The sequence below is a fragment of the Pseudophryne corroboree genome, chromosome 2, assembly GCF_028390025.1.
Source record: "Pseudophryne corroboree isolate aPseCor3 chromosome 2, aPseCor3.hap2, whole genome shotgun sequence".
Taxonomy (NCBI): Eukaryota; Metazoa; Chordata; class Amphibia; order Anura; family Myobatrachidae; genus Pseudophryne; species Pseudophryne corroboree.
The window spans coordinates 881415519-881434671 of record NC_086445.1 but is presented as its reverse complement, the minus strand read 5'-3'; the positions used below and the strand labels follow the sequence as shown (position 1 = coordinate 881434671).

General features: G+C 42.2%; 1 protein-coding gene across 1 annotated transcript in view; it reads left to right on the top strand.

Annotated features, from left to right (window-relative positions):
* LOC135051349 (solute carrier family 13 member 2-like) overlaps nt 1-19153 on the top strand; it is a 257947-nt gene that overhangs the window by 149003 nt on the left and 89791 nt on the right. The window contains exon 5 of the mRNA XM_063957395.1: nt 6587-6776. Within this exon, the coding sequence (XP_063813465.1) occupies nt 6587-6776 (190 nt within the window). The remainder of the gene's footprint in view (nt 1-6586; nt 6777-19153) is intronic.

The following is a 19153-nucleotide window of genomic DNA, read 5'->3' as shown; positions in this document are numbered from 1 at the left end:
AGTTTTGCACAGTTTGCGTACCACCAGTATATTCTATATAGCAGTACGGTATAGTAGGCCACTGCACTACCTACCTCTGTGTCGTCAAGTATACTATCCATCCATACCTGTGGTGCATTCAGTTTTGCACAGTTTGCTGACCACCAGTATATATAATATATAGCAGTACGGTACAGTAGGCCACTGCTCTACCTACCTCTGTGTCGTCAAGTATACTATCCATCCATACCTGTGGTGCATTTTAGTTGTTGTGCGCAGTATATATAGTAGGAGGACAGTGCATAATTTTACTGACCACCAGTATATAATATATAGCAGTACGGTACAGTAGGCCATTGCTATTGATATATTACTGGCATATAATTCCACACATTAAAAAATGGAGAACAAAAATGTGGAGGGTAAAATAGGGAAAGATCAAGATCCACTTCCACCTCGTGCTGAAGCTGCTGTCACTAGTCATGGCCGAGACATTGAAATGCCATCAACGTCGCCTGCCAAGGCCGATGCCCAATGTCATAGTAGAGAGCATGTAAAATCCAAAAAACAAAAGTTCAGTAAAATGACCCAAAAATCAAAATTAAAAGCGTCTGATGTGAAGCGTAAACTTGCCAATATGCCATTTACGACACGGAGTGGCAAGGAACGGCTGAGGCCCTGGCCTAAGTTCATGGCTAGTGGTTCAGATTCACATGAGGATGGAAGCACTCATCCTCTCATTAGAAAACTGCAGTGCCACTCCTAGATGGGCCAGGTGTTTGTGTCGGCCACTTGGGTTGCTTAGCTTAGTCACACAGCGACCTTGGTGCACCTCTTTTTTTCTTTGCATCATGTGCTGTTTGGGGACTATTTTTTAAATCTGCCATCCTGTCTGACACTGCAGTGCCACTCCTAGATGGGCCAGGTGTTTGTGTCGGCCACTTGGGTCGCTTAGCTTAGTCACACAGCAACCTTGGTGCACCTCTTTTTTTCTTTGCATCATGTGCTGTTTGGGGACTATTTTTTGAAGTGCCATCCTGTCTGACACTGCAGTGCCACTCCTAGATGGGCCAGGTGTTTGTGTCGGCCACTTGGGTCGCTTGCCTTAGTCACACAGCTACCTCATTGCACCTCTTTTTTTCTTTGCATTATGTGCTGTTTGGGGACTATTTTTTAAATCTGCCATCCTGTCTGACACTGCAGTGCCACTCCTAGATGGGCCAGGTGTTTGTGTCCGCCACTTGGGTCGCTTAGCTTAGTCACACAGCTACCTCATTGCACCTCTTTTTTTCTTTGCATTATGTGCTGTTTGGGGACTATTTTTTAAATCTGCCATCCTGTCTGACACTGCAGTGCCACTCCAAGATGGGCCAGGTGTTTGTGTTGGCCACTTGGGTCGCTTAGCTTAGTCATCCAGCGACCTCGGTGCAAATTTTAGGACTAAAAATAATATTGTGAGGTGTGAGGTGTTCAGAATAGACTGAAAATGAGTGGAAATTATGGTTATTGAGGTTAATAATACTATGGGATCAAAATGACCCACAAATTCTATGATTTAAGCTGTTTTTTAGGGTTTTTTGAAGAAAAAAAAACACCCGAATCCAAAACACACCCGAATCCGACCAAAAAATTTCAGGGAGGTTTTGCCAAAACGGGTCCGAATCCAAAACCAAAACACAAAACCCCAAAAATTTTCGGTGCACATCACTAACAAATATTCCCCATCCAACTGGTTTAAAGATCATTTCAAAAATGTTAAAAAAGACAAAAGATCTTGATGAACACCATCAGTCCTTTCTTATACAATGCATCTCATTAATTCTTTCACATAATTATTTTTTATTTACCAACACTTATTAATTACAGATCACAGGTACGGCCATGGGGACCAGGTTTGCCCCTAGCTATGCAAGTCTGTACATGGGGGATTTCGATGACACCCATGTGCAGGATGCTGGCTGGGAGGCAAGCCTGGTCTTCTATGGTTGGTACATAGATGACCTATTTATTATTTGGGATGGGGACCTTTCCTCTGCCTTTTCCTTTGTCACTAGTCTCAACTGCAATTCATATAATTTAAGCTTCACTTCCACTTACAGTAGGAATCGTGTCGATTTTCTGGATGTGACCCTGGAGATCCAAGAAAATCAAATAATCACATCCAACTATGTTAAACCAGTGAATACGAACTCTTATTTGCACTATAGGAGTGCCCACTATACACCATGGAAAAATAACATACCTAAGGAACAGTTAATGCATCTCATACGCAACTGTTCTGATATAGATAAGTTTATGTTACAGGCTAATGAACTTATAGAATATTTGAAAAAAAGAGATTATCCGCATCATCTACTTAATAAGGCTTTAGAAGAAGTCAGAAAAATGGATTGACAAGATCTTCTCCACCAACCTTCCCTAAACAAGAAAAATACACAAAATGAAAATAGTAGAGACATGGCATTTATTTGTAAATACAACAGTTGCGCTTAAAAAATCAAGACCATAATTGGGAAAAATTATAGGGTGCTAAAACAGAACAATATTTTGGGTGGACATTTACCATCCAAACTACAAGTTATATACAGAAAGAACAGATCCCTCAAAACCATTTTAGCACAGAGTCACCTTAAAACTCCCATAGTGAATAAAACCCCAGATGGCTCCAACTGGTTGACTAACAAATGTTTAGGTTTTCATAAATGTGGGAAAACCAGATGCACCATGTGTCAACATATGGAACGTAAAACTATCTGCGTGTCTCTGCCACTTTCTAATGAAAGATATTATTTAAAATCATTTCTAAACTGTGACTCTAAATTTGTAATATATGTGTTGACATGTGGATATGTTGGAAGAACCACAAGAGCATTACACATACGCTTTATGGAACACCGACGCAACATCTTATGTTGATATACGGCCCATAGTGTATCTCAACATTATCATACTAAACATGGGAGTGATCCTTCGTGTCTTTCAATAATCTATTTGAAATACATTGCTCCCACCGCCAGAGGGGGGACAGATTCAATAGACTCTGTCGTAGGGAAGTTTTCTGGATGCTGAAATTCAACTCTCTCCATCCAGAAGGACTCAATGGGGCTATTGAGTTGAATTCAGTTCTATAGAACATCCTCTGTCTTGTTATTTTATGTTAATTATTGGGTAGCACTTATTATGACAGCTTGGCTCAGGTAGGGTTGTTTCACACATGCGGTCCCACTGGTGACACTCCCTGCCTGATTTCCATTGCTGTGTGATTATCGTATAATCTACATAACCATATAAATATTGTCTAAAATATGTTGTCCCTTATAAATAGTTCTTTGCCAGATATTATATATATTTATATATTTATTTATTCCTTTACTTTATTTATTATTTTATTCTGCCGTTCTTGTCACCTTACCAACAATACATTTTTCATATGTACAATAGAAATATAACAGAAATATAATTATAATATATTAGAGCAATAATAATTATGAATCTGATTGCTCTTATATACCTCTAGGTTTGCCCTGAATATATAATGTTTTTTATACCTCTTTACCCATGTGTATATGTATATATATATATATATATATATATATATGGAATAGAAAAAGATTCTTGTGGGAGCCAATCAGCCTTCAGAATAACAATATTAAAAGTTTTTTATTCATATACAAACGAAAGGTATTTGTAACCTAAAAGTTTGTCATTGGTACAAATATCTAAAAATTCAATAAAACAATTTAACAATCTTATACATAGACATTTTCAGTTGATGTGAGGAATTTACAATCAGGTGATCACAGTCAGAACTTGAAAGGGACGTGTATCCAACCAGGTGCTTGTGGTATGGCTTTGTTAACTCAATAATGCGAAACCCAACGCGTTTCGTCCGTTAGGACTTCATCAGGGGTTTACAATCAGTTTTTATGATAAAATGATTTACCACTGGTTAAGACAGGTTTGAATTCTTAATGTTACATCCAATCGCACGTTCTTTTCAAATGATATGGTATCCAAATAGACTTCATCAAAACAGAAAATGTACAATTAGGTTGAAGTCAGATGTTGTAATTTTCCCTAATCAAGGAGAGTGGAATCCTACAATCCAACTCTGCTCCAATAAAAATCACCAAAATGGGGGTCTTTAGAGATTTCCAATCCTGAACCGCACTATTCCTTTTTCACAGGAACAGGCACAACCTCACAGGATCACAACTAGGTAGTTAACAAAGCCATACCACAAGCACCTGGTTGGATACACGTCCCTTTCAAGTTCTGACTGTGATCACCTGATTGTAAATTCCTCACATCAACTGAAAATGTCTATGTATAAGATTGTTAAATTGTTTTATTGAATTTTTAGATATTTGTACCAATGACAAACTTTTAGGTTACAAATACCTTTCGTTTGTATATGAATAAAAAACTTTTAATATTGTTATTCTGAAGGCTGATTGGCTCCCACAAGAATCTTTTTCTATTCCATATCTACTTTTGATACCTTATCTGACAGAGGATATTTCTTGGTGGTCAGAGACTAGTGGTACAGCGCAAAAAAAGGGTTACCTTCTGTTTTGTAATATATATATATATATATATATATATATATATATATACATACACACACACACACATACAGAATGTTATTTTTATATTTTTATTCTTATTGATTTTAATATGTATCAAATATATATTTCTTTTTATCTCTCTTCCTTTGTCTGTATATTAATCCTAAGGAAAAATCATGTTTTCTTTGATTTAACGAATTGTATATGTTCCCATGGAGACTTGCTTTGCTTTGAAAAGTATGTGATCATTGAAGCACGTCGGTGTGTTGGAGGAAGATGCATCTGCATACCTCCCAGGAAGTGCCCTGTACCACGTGCCCAAAAACAGCCAATGGACATGGTGCGGTCCCGGTCACGTGGGCAACACCATGTGATCATAGACCTGTAGTTTAACGCAGGTTCCAGTCACGTGAGTGGCACCACGTGACTGGAGCATTATGTCATAATGACTAAACAACCAGTGGACCAATGGGATTGCTAACAGTCCCGATCACGTGTGGTCACATGATCAGTTAATGAGAATCATTTTTATGTAAAAAAAACTAAATTTAAAACACTCATTTTTCTAAACAATTTTACCCCACTCATAAAGGGGAATTTTATGATTACAATGATGTAACTTTTACAATATTTTGCTAGACGGTTTGCTTCATTATTTTCTTGTACCAAGACAGGTGTTGATTGTTATGCTATTAAAGAGGGTATATACTGTATAGACACTCCAGTACACACAGAACTCATGCTCCTGAGGAAGCTGGACTTTGTAGCAACCAGTGAAACACGTTGAGCCCACCATTAATCACCTACCAGGATCCCACTCTACACTTTGTATCTATTTGGACCTTGATAACCACTTTGGCAACTAACTATCTATCTATCTATCTATCTATCTATCTATCAATCAATCAATCAATCAATCCACCACTTGAATTTCACACCTAGCATCATTCCGGCATATCCCTTCAGCTTCAAATGGACTTCTCCTAAGGCTGATGCAACACCAAGGGATTATCATTCTGTTCATCCGGTAAATATGATTGCTTTATAGTGACTGCATCTATTGGAAATTGTCCTAGCCAAAGGACTTGGATAACTCTTTACACGTAGGGGTGGACTTGCAACAGCGATCCTATACAGGGAGGTGTCTACATATGAGCCCATTGCTAATAGCATTATTATACACCATTTATTGTTTTTATTATATTTTCTAAGAAATAAATTGTGATTATTTATACAAAGCAAACTCCTTTGTACATGATTATTACAGCCAGCGTTGGTACACCCTATTTTTCTTTCTTTATATTGGAGGGTCTGACCACCCCCATACCAGCTGCTGCTGACTGCACACTTGCATAACTTTTTTACATATCTGTGGGGGGGGGTTTAATAAGAGCCCAGTATTCTTCTGAGTTCATCCTGGTTGATTGTCTTTGAAGACATATAGCATTAATTTACCACTGCTAGTCAGGGTCAAACTGGCCCACAGGGGTACAGAGGAAATCCTAGGCGAACACCACTGTCTGAGGGTCACATACTATCTTCTAAAGGTCAGATTCTAGATTATGGGTTTGAATTAAATAGTATTATTCAAATAGAGGGACAGTTACATGTTAGAGTAATACCAAGATGATAATCAGGGCTTGGTTCATGTTTGTGGAAACTACACCAAGATCCATCCTCTTGCCAATCAATTTTAGCAGTCCAGACACACCACTGTCCCTTCTAACGCTTTGCCAAGCCTCAGTTATGGCTGACCACATCCCCTCTGATGACTGGCCACACCCCCTTAAGCATGGGCCACTGTGAATGCATTCCACTGATGCACCCTTCTCGCCCAAGTTGACACTGCTACTTGTTATGTAGTAAATGATCTGACCTAGAAACAAAGAATATAATTCTGATCAGGTTTCTTGTCTGAGAGAACAATATTTTAAATATACAGTTTTTCGTAGAATATATTTCTTTTTGAATTACTGTATATTGTCATTGTAACATCCATTCAGATATTGCATGTGTGATTTTAGTGCTTTGATTTTTAGGTGTAACTTCATTTGTGATTGATCTAGAGGATGAGAAATTGAAGCAAGAGAAACAAGCTCTAAAGCTACAGAAGCACCTCAAGCTATGCAAGGGCATGAGCCTCTGTGTGTGCTATGCTGCCAGCATTGGGGGCATTGCAACACTGACTGGCACCGGACCCAACCTTGTCTTGAAAGGACAGATGGACGAGTAGGTACTTTTATTTTTCAATGATAGAAATTCCTCTTAGACCCCCTCTTGCCTGGATATTTGATTCTACAATAATGTAACAATGTACTGATGTAGAAATAATTATTTTAGTTCCATTACTTCTTATACTTTCTTCGAAAATATATACATAATACTTAACAAAGTAACTTAGTATTAGACTGGGTCATGATAGGCCCAACAGCGGAATGTAATGTCACAGTGCCGTAACTAGACATTTTAGCGCTGTGTGCAAGAAATGGCATCGGCGCCCCCCCTTAACGCAAACTGACGGCAGTGCGTCGTAGGCACGCGCAAAAAATATAGGTGCGTGGCTTCACGGGAAAGGGGTGTGGCCACAAAATAATACCAATTCATATAATGGTGCACAGTAGTCTCCATTATTCAAATTACGCTGCACAGTAGCACCACTACACCAGGTAGAGCCCCTTTTACACCTTATGGCAGACAGCGTCCCCTCTTTACACATTACGGCAGACAGCGTCCCCTTTTTACACATTACGGCAGACAGCGTCCCCTTTTTACACATTACGGCAGACAGAGCCCCATTAATACACATTGCGGCAGACAGCGTCCCCTTTTTACACATTACGGCAGACAGCGTCCCCTTTTTACACATTACGGCAGACAGCGTCCCCTTTTTACACATTACGGCAGACAGCGTCCCCCTTTTTTACACATTGCGGCAGACAGCGTCCCCGAGTTACGGCTCTGCCATCACCTCCTCTTTGTCAGGCAGATATCACTAACCCTATCAGATATCACTAACCCTATCAGACAACCCTAATGGCATACTCCTCCAGGCTGTCCCCTTGTACCTTCAGAAGTGGCAGCTCCGGGCGGTGGGAGACAGACGGCAGTGCGGGGGAATGCCGCGCTGAGTCCCTGCGGAGCAGGCGGCTGGAGACAGGCGGCAGTGTGGAGGAATGCCACGCTCAGAGTCCCTGCAGAGCGGGCGGCGTGAGACAGGCGGCAGTGCGGAGGAATGCCGCATTCAGAGTCCCTGCAGGGCGGCGGCTCTGATGCGCGGCGGGAGACAGGCGGCAGTGCTGGACTCTATAGTGAGAACAGTGGCTGCAGCCGTGTAAGGGTGGGGGTGTGCTGCCGATGGTGCGCCTTCAGCACATGTGGGCTGTGGGCAAGGCACCATCGGCACACACCTAGTTACGGCCCTGTAATGTCAGGGGCCCACTGAATGTTGCATGAGAAGCCATTGGGTAGGTGTGCTCATCAATTGGAGAGGTGTGGATAATGTCAGAATAGGGCATTAGGAACCTGCTGAGCAATAACGCTACGCTCCCCTTGAAATAGTGTGTCACACCAAGTGGTAGCATGCCGCAAAAGGGGAAGTGGTCCTCAGAGGCACCAAGAGGGTGGAAGTGGATCTTATTTATCCGGATTCAGGCTTGTTGGAGCGGCCCATCTCGTATACAAAAACAGAAGATTGAAGGGGTTATTCAGAGTTGTTAGCAAAGAAAAAAAAGTTAGCAATTGGGCAAAACCATGCTGCATTGTAGGTGGGGCAGATATAACATGTGCATAGAGATTTCAGATTTGGGTGGGGTGTGTTCAAACTAAAATCTAAATTGCAGTGTAAAAATAAAGCAGCCAGTATTAACCCTGCAGAAACAATATAACCCACCCAAATCTAACTCTTTCTACACATGTGCAAATGACTCAAAATATGAACAGCCTGGGTACAGTACTTAACCAGTGATGTTGAAGTATAACAGGTAAAGCCGTACTCACTGTTGTATACACACTGATGCTATTCTAGAGGACTGGAAAAGAGCAAATGTAGTTCCACTGCACAAAAGTGGAAGCAAGGAAGAAGCAAGTAACTACAGACCAGTAAGCATTACATCAGTAGGGAAAGTAATGGAAAAACTATTAAAAGAAAGAGTTGTGGAATATCTTAAATCAAACAACTTACCGGATCCAAAACAGCATGGATTTACTGATGGAAGATCATGCCAAACAAATCTTATTGACTTTTTTGACTCTGACGAAAATAATAGATCAAGGGGAGCTGTAGATGTAGCATATCTAGACTTTAGTAAGGCATTTGACACTGTCCCACATTGCAGACTGCTAAATAAACTTGAAAGCGTGGGGGTGGATTATAAAACAGTTAAATGGATAAGAACCTGGTTGCAGGATAGGAAACAGACAGTTGTAGTTAATGGAGTGCAATCTATGGAGGGAAATGTTACCAGTGGAGTACCCCAGGGATCTGTACTTGGTCCAGTTCTCTTTAATATCTTTGTTGGTGACATTGCAGATTGTATTGAAGGGAAGGTATGCCTTTTTGCAGATGATACAAAGATATGCAACAGGGTAGACACACCAGGAGGGGTAAAACAAATGATTGATGACCTAGGTAGGCTTGAGAAATGGTCAAGAACGTGGCAACTACAGTTTAATGCTAAAAAATGCAAAATCATGCACTTGGGTCTCAAAAACCCAAAGGCTAAATATAGTATCAAGGGTACTATAATGGAAACTACTGAGGAGGAAAGGGATTTAGGAGTCACTATTTCAAGTGACGTGAAGGCAGGAAAGCAATGCAACAAAGCAATGAGAAAGGCAAGTCAGATGCTTGGTTGCATAGGGAGAGGAATCAGTAGCAGGAAAAAAGAAGTGATAATGCCACTGTATAGGTCATTGGTGCGGCCCCATCTGGAATACTGTGTCCAGTTCTGGAGACCATATCTCCAGAAAGATATAAATACATTAGAGAGTGTACAAAGAAGGGCAACTAAAATGGTGCATGGCCTACAAAACTTACCCGGAAAAGCTAAAAGATCCTAACATGTATAGTTTGGAGGAGAGAAGGGAAAGGGGGGACATGATAGAAACTTTCAAATATATCAAGGGTCTTAACAAAGTTCAGGAGGGAAACATTCTTCAAAGGAAGAGAAGTATTAGAACTCGAGGACATACACTGAGACTGGAGGGGGGGGGAGGTTCAGGGGAAATGTAAGGGAAAAATTACTTCACAGAAAGGGTAGGAGATAAGTGGAATAGCCTTCCATCAGAGGTGGTAGAGGCTAAGACTGTAGAGCAATTTAAACATGCTTGGGATATGCATATGAATATCTTTACAAAGAATTAAGGTTCAAAAAGGGTTGAGATTGCCTAAAGGATAAACAAAAGGGGCAGACTAGATGGGCCAAGTGGTTCTTATCTGCCGTCAAATTCTATGTTTCTATTTTTCTATAGTGTAGCTTGATCAAAGTGATGTTTTATATGGTTTACCAGCAGGTGAGTATATGCTGCAAACGAGTAGCAGTGCCCTGTTGCAGGGACAACTTCATGCAGGTAGTCACTGTGGTCTCTCACGTGCTATACCAGAGAATCTTTCCATGTCACTTCTTAAACAGTCTAACTGCACTAAAGGTGACTGCAGTCACATGTACAGTAATACATCAGATTGGAGGACAGATCTCCCTGGGTCCTAATGCCCAGCATGTATGCACAGTAAGAAGACAGTGCAGTAGTACGCTGCTTTCTAACAAGTAGATGTGTTTACATATACTGTAATGCAATGCAAGATCTGTCCACACAAATGAATAGCTGAGTCTAATCCCATACAAGAAGTGTCCGTTATAAAAGTACTAAACATGTGCCACCTACAATGCTTGTGTCATTGATTGTAAATACAGGTAGAGTGTTTCTTGGTGAGTGTGGACCATATATATATATATTTATAGACTTGTTTAACACCCATATGAAAACAGAAGACTTTATTTGCAGGAAGAGATTGTTTTAATGAGCTTCAAGAAGAAAAAGCACAGGGAGGCCACAGAATATATTTTTCCCTATAGCTTGAAACAGAGCTGTAACTAGACATTTTGGTGCTTTGTGCCAAAAAGATCATTGGTGCCACCCCTCCCCCCCCACCAGTATTGTTAATAGGGGTAATGTATGCCTCAAAAAAGGGATGTGGCTACATGAGGAAGGGGCATGACCACACAATAGTTCCCCCAATTGAAATTATGGCACACATTCACATTACACCACCCAATAGTGTCCCTTATACACATTACGCCACATAGTAATAGTGCTTACACATGTAGCCACACAGTAGAAGTGCCCCTTACACATTATGCCACACAGTAGAAGTGCCCCTTACACATTATGCCAAACAGTAGGAATGCCCCTTACACATTATGCCACATAGTAGACATGCCCCTTAGATGTTATGCCACACAGTAAAAGTGCCCCTTACATGTTATGCCACACAATAGTATTGCCACACATTAGTAGTGCCCCTCACATATTTAGCCACACATTAGTGGTGCCTCTTATGTGTTTAGCTACACATTAGTTGTGCCACAAAGTAGTAGTGCTGGTATGTTATAAATCAGAGCTCTGTGGGATTTGACAGGGAGAAACATCATGACATCTCTACCACTCCCAAAAGACACTGCAGGAGACGTGGGATAGGGAGGACCAAAAGGGGCAGGCACCTGTAGCTGGCTGCTCTGCCACATATTTCTCAAGGGTGGCTACCTCCCACCAAAGTCAGTTTTCCTGGAGTAGTAATTCCCATAGACTTTTCATTGCCATCTGTAGATTATCATCTGTCATATTGATTTCCTCTTCATTAAAATAAGTGCTGAAAGCTTCATTTATTTCTTAATTTCTTCTTGAAAAATGGTTCAACATTATGTTGCCTGCTTGTTATCCCAAAAGAGTGGAAAGAGGAGTACTAGGTGGGAGGGAAAACAAATTGGGTGCTTCACTTGACGTAAGCAGGCCTAGTGAAACTCTAGAGTTACCGAATACTAGTGATGAGCGGGTTCGGTTCCAAGGAATCCGAACCCCCCCGAACTTCACCCATTTTACACGGGTCCGAGGCAGACTCGGATCCTCCCGCTTTGCTCGGTTAACCCGAGCGCGCCCGAACGTCATCATCCCACTCATGCATTGGAGATGATAGGGAGAGGACGTGCAGCGTCCTCTCAGTTGTGTTCAGTGTGCTGCAAATATCTGTGCTCAGTGTGCTGCAAGTAACTGTGCTTGCAAATATCTGTGCTGAGTGTGCTGAAAATATCTATGTTCTCTGCCTGAAAAACGCTACATATCTGTGCTGCATTGTAGTATGGGAGGACAGGACAGTGCAGAATTTTGCTGACCAGTGACCACCAGTATAGCAGTATGGTACAGTAGTCCACTGCTCTACCTACCTCTGTGTCGTCAAGTATACTATCCATCCATCCCTATGGTGCATTTAAGTGGTGCAGTGTATATATAGTAGGAGGACAGTGCATAATTTTGCTGACCACCAGTATATAATATATAGCAGTACGGTACAGTAGGCTACTGCTCTACCTACCTCAGTGTTGTCAAGTATACTATCCATCCATCCCTGTGGTGCATTTAAGAGGTGCGGTGTATATATAGTAGGACAGTGCATAATTTTGCTGACCGCCAGTATATAATATATAGCAGTATGGTACAGTAGGCCACTGCTCTACCTACCTCTGTGTCATCAAGTATACTATCCATCCATACCTGTGGTGCATTTTAATTGTTGTGCAGTGTATATATAGTAGGAGGACAGTGCATAATTTTGCTGACCACCAGTATATAATATATAGCAGTACGGTACAGTAGGCCACTGCTTTACCTACCTCTGTGTCGTCAAGTATACAATTCATCCATAACTGTGGTGCATTTTAGTTGTCGTGCGCAGTATATATAGTAGTAGGCCATTGCTATTGATATATTACTGGCACATAATTCCACACATTAAAAAATGGAGAACAAAAATGTGGATGGTAAAATAGGGAAAGATCAAGATCCACTTCCACCTCGTGCTGAAGCTGCTGCCACTAGTCATGGCCGAGACTATGAAATGCCATCAACATCGTCTGCCAAGGCCGATGCCCAATGTCATAGTAGAGAGCATGTAAAATACAAAAAACAAAATTTCAGTAAAATGACCCACAAATCAAAATTAAAAGCGTCTGATGAGAAGCGTAAACTTGCCAATATGCAATTTACGACACGGAGTGGCAAGGAACGGCTGAGGCCCTGTCCTATGTTCATGGCTAGTGGTTCAGCTTCACATGAGGATGGAAGAACTCATCCTCCTACTAGAAAAACTTAAAGAGTTAAGATGGCAAAAGCACAGCAAAGAACTGTGCGTTCTACTAAATCACAAATCCCCAAGGAGAGTCCAATTGTGTCGGTTGCAATGCCTGACCTTCCCAACACTGGACGGGAAGAGGTGGCGCCTTACACCATTTGCACGCCCCCTGCAAGTGCTGGAAGGAGCACCCGCAGTCCAGTTCCTTATAGTCAAATTGAAGATGTCACTGTTGAAGTACACCAGGATGAGGATATGGGTGTTGCTGGCGCTGGGGAGGAAATTGACAAGGAGGATTCTGATGGTGAGGTGGTTTGTTTAAGTCAGGCACCCGGGGAGACACCTGTTGTCTGTGGGACGAATATGGCCATTGACATGACTGGTCAAATTACAAAAAAAATCACCTCTTCGGTGTGGAATTATTTTAACAGAAATGCGGACAACAGGTGTCAAGCCGTGTGTTGCCTTTGTCAAGCTGTAATAAGTAGGGGCAAGGACGTTAACCACCTAGGAACATCCTCCCTTATACGTCACCTGGAGCACATTCATCAGAAGTCATTGACAAATTAAAAAACTTTGGGTGACAGCGGAAGCAGTCCACTGACAACTAAATCCCTTCCTCTTGTAACCAAGCTCCTGCAAACCACACCACCAACTCCCTCAGTGTCAATTTCCTCCTTAGACAGGAAAGCCAATAGTCCTGCAGGCCATGTCACTGGCAAGTCTGACGAGTCCTCTCCTGACTGGGATTCCTCCGATGCATCCTTGAGTGTAACGCCTACTGCTGCTGGCGCTGCTGTTGTTGCTGCTGGGAGTCGATGGTCATCCCAGAGGGGAAGTCGGAAGACCACTTGTACTACTTCCAGTAAGCAATTGACTGTCCAACAGTCCTTTGCGAGGAAGATGAAATATCATAGCAGTCATCCTGCTGCAAAGCGGATAACTCAGGCCTTGGCAGCCTGGGTGGTGAAAAACGTGTTTCCGGTATCCACCGTTAATTCACAGGGAACTAGAGAATTGCTTGAGGTACTGTGTCCCCGGTACCAAATACCATCTAGGTTCCACTTCTCTAGGCAGGCGATACCGAAAATGTACACAGACGTCAGAAAAAGAGTCGCCAGTGTCCTAAAAAATGCACTTGTACCCAATGTCCACTTAACCACGGACATGGCTTACCCCAATTGGACTCTCCTGGGGATTTGTGACATCGGACAATGCCACCAATATTGTGCGTGCATTACATCTGGGCAAATTCCAGCACGTCCCATGTTTTGCACATACATTGAATTTGGTGGTGCAGAATTATTTGAAAAATGACAGGGACTTGCAAGAGATGCTGTCTGTGGCCCGAAGAATTGCGGGCCACTTTCGGCATTCAGCCACCGCGTGCCGAAGACTGGAGCACCAGAAAACACTCCTGAACCTGCCCTGTAGCAAGAGGTGGTAATGAGGGGGAATTCAACCCTCTATATGCTTCAGAGGATGGAGGAGCAGCAAAAGGCCATTCAAGCCTATACAGCTACCTACGATATAGGCAAAGGAGGGGGAATGCACCTGACCCAAGCGCAGTGGAGAATGATTTCAACATTGTGCAAGGTTCTGCAACCCTTTGAACTTGCCACACGAGAAGTCAGTTCAGACACTGCCAGCCTGAGTCAGGTCATTCCCCTCATCAGGCTTTTGCAGAAGAAGCTGGAGAGATTGAAGGAGGAGCTAATACAGAGCGATTCCGCTAGGCATGTGGGACTTGTGGATGGAGCCCTAATTCGCTTAACCAGGATTCACGGGTGGTCAATCTGTTGAAATCAGAGCACTACATTTTGGCCACCGTGCTTGATCCTAGATTTAAAACCTACGTTGTATCTCTCTTTCCGGCAGACACAAGTCTGCAGAGGTTCAAAGACCTGCTGGTGAGAAAATTGTCAAGTCAAGCGGGACGTGACCCGTCAACAGCTCCTCCTTCACATTCTCCCGCAACTGGGGCTGCGAGGAAAAGGCTAAGAATTCCGAGCCAACCCGCTGGCGGTGATGCAGGGCAGTCTGGAGCGAGTGCTGACATCTGGTCCAGACTGAAGAACCTGCCAACGATTACTGACATGTTGTCTACTGTCACTGCATATGATTCTGTCACCATTGAAAGAATGGTGGAGGATTATATGAGTGACTGCATCCAAGTAGGCACGTCAGACAGTCCGTACGTATACTGGAAGGAAAAAGAGGCAATTTGGAGGCCCTTGCACAAACTGGTTTTATTTTACCTAAGTTGCCCCCCCCTCCAGTGTGTACTCCGAAAGAGTGTTTAGTGCAGCCGGTCACCTTGTCAGCGATCGGAGTACGAGGTTACTTCCACAAAATGTGGAGAAGATGATGTTCATCAAAATTAATTATAAACAATACCTCCGTGGAGACATTCACCAGCAATTGCCTCCAGAAAGTACACAGGGACCTGAGATGGTGGATTCCAGTGGGGACGAATTAATAATCTGTGAGGAGGGGGATGTACACAGTGAAAGGGGTGAGGAATCGGAGGATGAGGAGGAGGTGGACATCTTGCCTCTGTAGAGCCAGTTTGTGCAAGGAGAGATTGATTGCTTCTTTTTTGGTGGGGTCCCAAACCAACCAGTCATTTCAGTCACAGTCGTGTGGCTGACCCTGTCGCTGAAATTATGGGTTTGTTAAAGTGTGCATGTCCTGTTTATACAACATAAGGGTGGGTGGGAGGGCCCAAGGACAATTCCATCTTGCACCTCTTTTTTCTTTCATTTCCCTTTGCATCATGTGCTGTTTGGGGACTATTTTTTGAAGTGCCATCCTGTCTGACACTGCAGTGCCACTCCTAGATGGGCCAGGTGTTTGTGTCGGCCACTTGGGTCGCTTAGCTTAGTCACACAGCTACCTCATTGCGCCTCTTTTTTTCTTTGCATCATGTGCTGTTTGGGGACTATTTTTTTAATCTGCCATCCTGTCTGACACTGCAGTGCCACTCCTAGATGGGCCAGGTGTATGTGTCGGCCACTTGGGTCACTTAGCTTAGTCATCCAGCGATCTCGGTGCAACTTTTAGGACTAAAAATAATATTGTGAGGTGTGAGGTGTTCAGAATAGACTGGAAATGAGTGGAAATTATGGTTATTGAGGTTAATAATACTATGGGATCAAAATGACCCCCAAATTCTATGATTTAAGCTGTTTTTGAGGGGTTTTTTTGTAAAAAAAACACCCGAATCCAAAACACAACCGAATCCGACAAAAAAATTTCAGGGAGGTTTTGCCAAAACGCGTCCGAATCCAAAACACAGCCGTGGAACCGAATCCAAAACCAAAACACAAAACCCGAAAAATGTCCGGTGCACATAATTACTGAATACACTAATATAAATGAATAAAGAAAAGTTGTGCTTCGGATGGGTGCTATCCAATGTGAACTGATAGTAATGTATATGCAATTCTAAGAATTGGAGAAGTAAATGGGGTATGACTTCTTCTAAACAATACTTAGAAATGTGCATAAATATACAAAGTAAGTAAAAAATGTAGGTATTTGCAACACTTTGAAAGTGAATCATGTATATTAAATACAGAGCCAAAGGTGTATGCTCTTTCAAATGGTATAAAGAATAAATGGCAAATAAAAGTCAAATGTGAAATAATTCAAGGAGTAATATTGTAACATCCACACTGGTTAGATGAATTGATAACTTGGATAGATAACAATACAATATGCAACCATAACTTGCAAAAGTAAGCAAACTGGTTTTACCATACTGAGTAATCAGCTCATATGAATGGCATTGTATAGTATAAACAAATATTTGCAAAAATAAAGGTCACGTTAAGGACTGGAGTATAAATTTTGTGGATCATACCCAAACAGAGGTGTAAGAGCAACAGGTGGTTTTAACACGAGTATTTCCAGATATACCCGGCTTTGGCTCCTAGACTTGTCCAGATGTAAGTCCAGAAGTCCAGAGGTAAGACGAAAATGTATGAGATCAGATTTCTAATGCATTTCAAGATGCAAGGTCTCTTCTTCAAGCCTTAGATGATCCTATTGTCAGTGTCACTCTCTTTAGAGGCAGAAACTGAATTGAATTATTGGTACTTCTAATCCAGCATCAGCGCATATAATTTATCTGAACATTTTCCGAATTCATCATCAATGTTCCTCCACTTACATTAAAAGATTTGTGGGACTTCAGCATATACAGTGCATCCGTAAAGTATTCACAGCACTTTACTTTTTCCACATTTTGTTATGTTACAGCCTTATTCCAAAATGGAATAAATTAATTTTTTCCCTCAAAATTCTACACACAATACCCCATAATGACAACATGAAAAAAGTTTTTTTGAGATTCTTGCATATTTCTTAAAAATAAAAAACTAAGAAATCACATGTACATAAGTATTCACAGCCTTAGCTCAATACTTTGTTGATGCACCTTGGCAACAATTACAGCCTCAAGTCTTTTTGAATATGATGCCACAAGCTTGGTACACCTATCTTTGGGCAGTTTCGCCCTTTCCTATTTGCAGCACCTCCCAAACTCCATCAGGTTGGATGGGAAGCGTTGATGCACAGCCAGTTTCAGATCTCTCTAGAGATGGTCAATCGGATTCAAGTCTGAGCTCTGGCAGGGCCACTCAAGGACATTCACAGAGTGAGCTAAGTGGAGGGATTATATATTAGCGTCACAGGAAACATTTAATTTTGAAATCTCAATTTAGGCCTTTTGTTGATTAGGACTGTAGTTTGTAGATTATTTTAATCTCAGCTTTGGCTATGTTTCTGTCACGTCTGAGGATTCTTATGGATCCGGATTTGGGGGAGATGATTCTGGTGCACTTGGATCTCTGAATAACAAACGAGCGGGACGGATGAAGGTCGTGCGCATTTATTACTTGGAGTACTTTAACAGAGTTCACCAAAGACAGTTGAATAGAGATACTACTGTTGGGTAGCAGGTGGCTGAGGATACCGGAACCGTGACCCAGAACTTTAAGGATGATTCCGAAGGCTGGTTACTGCGGCGTCCAGAACAGGTAGCTGGGTAGGACACGGGAACAGAGTCGGCAGTCTGTGTAAGGCTATATCAGGAGGCTTGGGTAATTTGCTGTAACAAGAACCTGACACTGGAGACGCTGCGGGAGCACAGAGAACTAGCTACTCAGATACTGTGAAAGACGTTGCACTGGCAAATTCCCAAGGCGGAGAATCCTCTAATAAATTTCCGATAGTAGTTAGAGAACCCTAGAAAATGCTGCACCGCTTTAAGAGAGGAAGGTCTTGACCAATTCAATATGGCTTGTACTTCCTCCGGATCCATCTCTAATCCGGAGCCTGAAATTATATACCCTAGAAAGGGAACTGAAACCTGCTCGAAGATGCATTTCTCTAGCTTGCAATACAGATGATTCTCTCGTAGTCTACGTGTCGTCGATGTGTGCCAAGGTCTGGGGAAAAGATTAAGATGTCGTCCAGATAGACCACGACAGATTGATATAGAAGGTCTCGGAAAATTTAATTGACGAAATTTTGGAATACGGCAGGGGCGTTACTCAGACCAAATGGCATGACGAGATATTCAAAATGACCATCTCTGGTATTGAACGCGGTTTTCCATTCGTCGCCTGCTCGTATCCTGATCAGATTGTAGGCTCCTCTTAGGTCTAGTTTGGAGAAGATGGTCGCACCCTTGACTCGATCAAATAATTCGGAAATGAGGGGCAGAGGGTAACGATTTTTTACCGTGATGTTATTCAGGCCCCGGTAATCTATACAAGGTCTTAACCCCCCATCTTTTTTCTGGACAAAGAAGAACCCAGCTCCGGCTGGTGAGGTAGATGACCGAATGAACCCCTTGGCCAAGTTTTCTCGGATATACTCGGACATAGCCTTAGTTTCTGGAATTGATAAAGGGTAGGTCCGACCTCTGGGTGGATCTTTCCCTGGTTCGAGGTCTATAGGACAGTCCCATTTCCTATGGGGTGGCAAGATATCTGCTCCCTGTTTACTGAAGACATCGGAGAAGGAAGCATACTGAGACAGAATCTGCGGGGGTGATGTGACGAGGGTTTTATTGAGTGGCTTGATACACGGCAAACAAGAGGTCAAACAAGTCTTCCCCCAGGATAAGATTTGCATGGAGTGCCAATCGATATGCGGGTTATGCCTACTAAACTAAGGGTAACCCAGCACAATTTCATGTGATGCCTTGGGTATAACTAAAAGTTCCAATTGCTCTTTATGAAGAGCACTGATA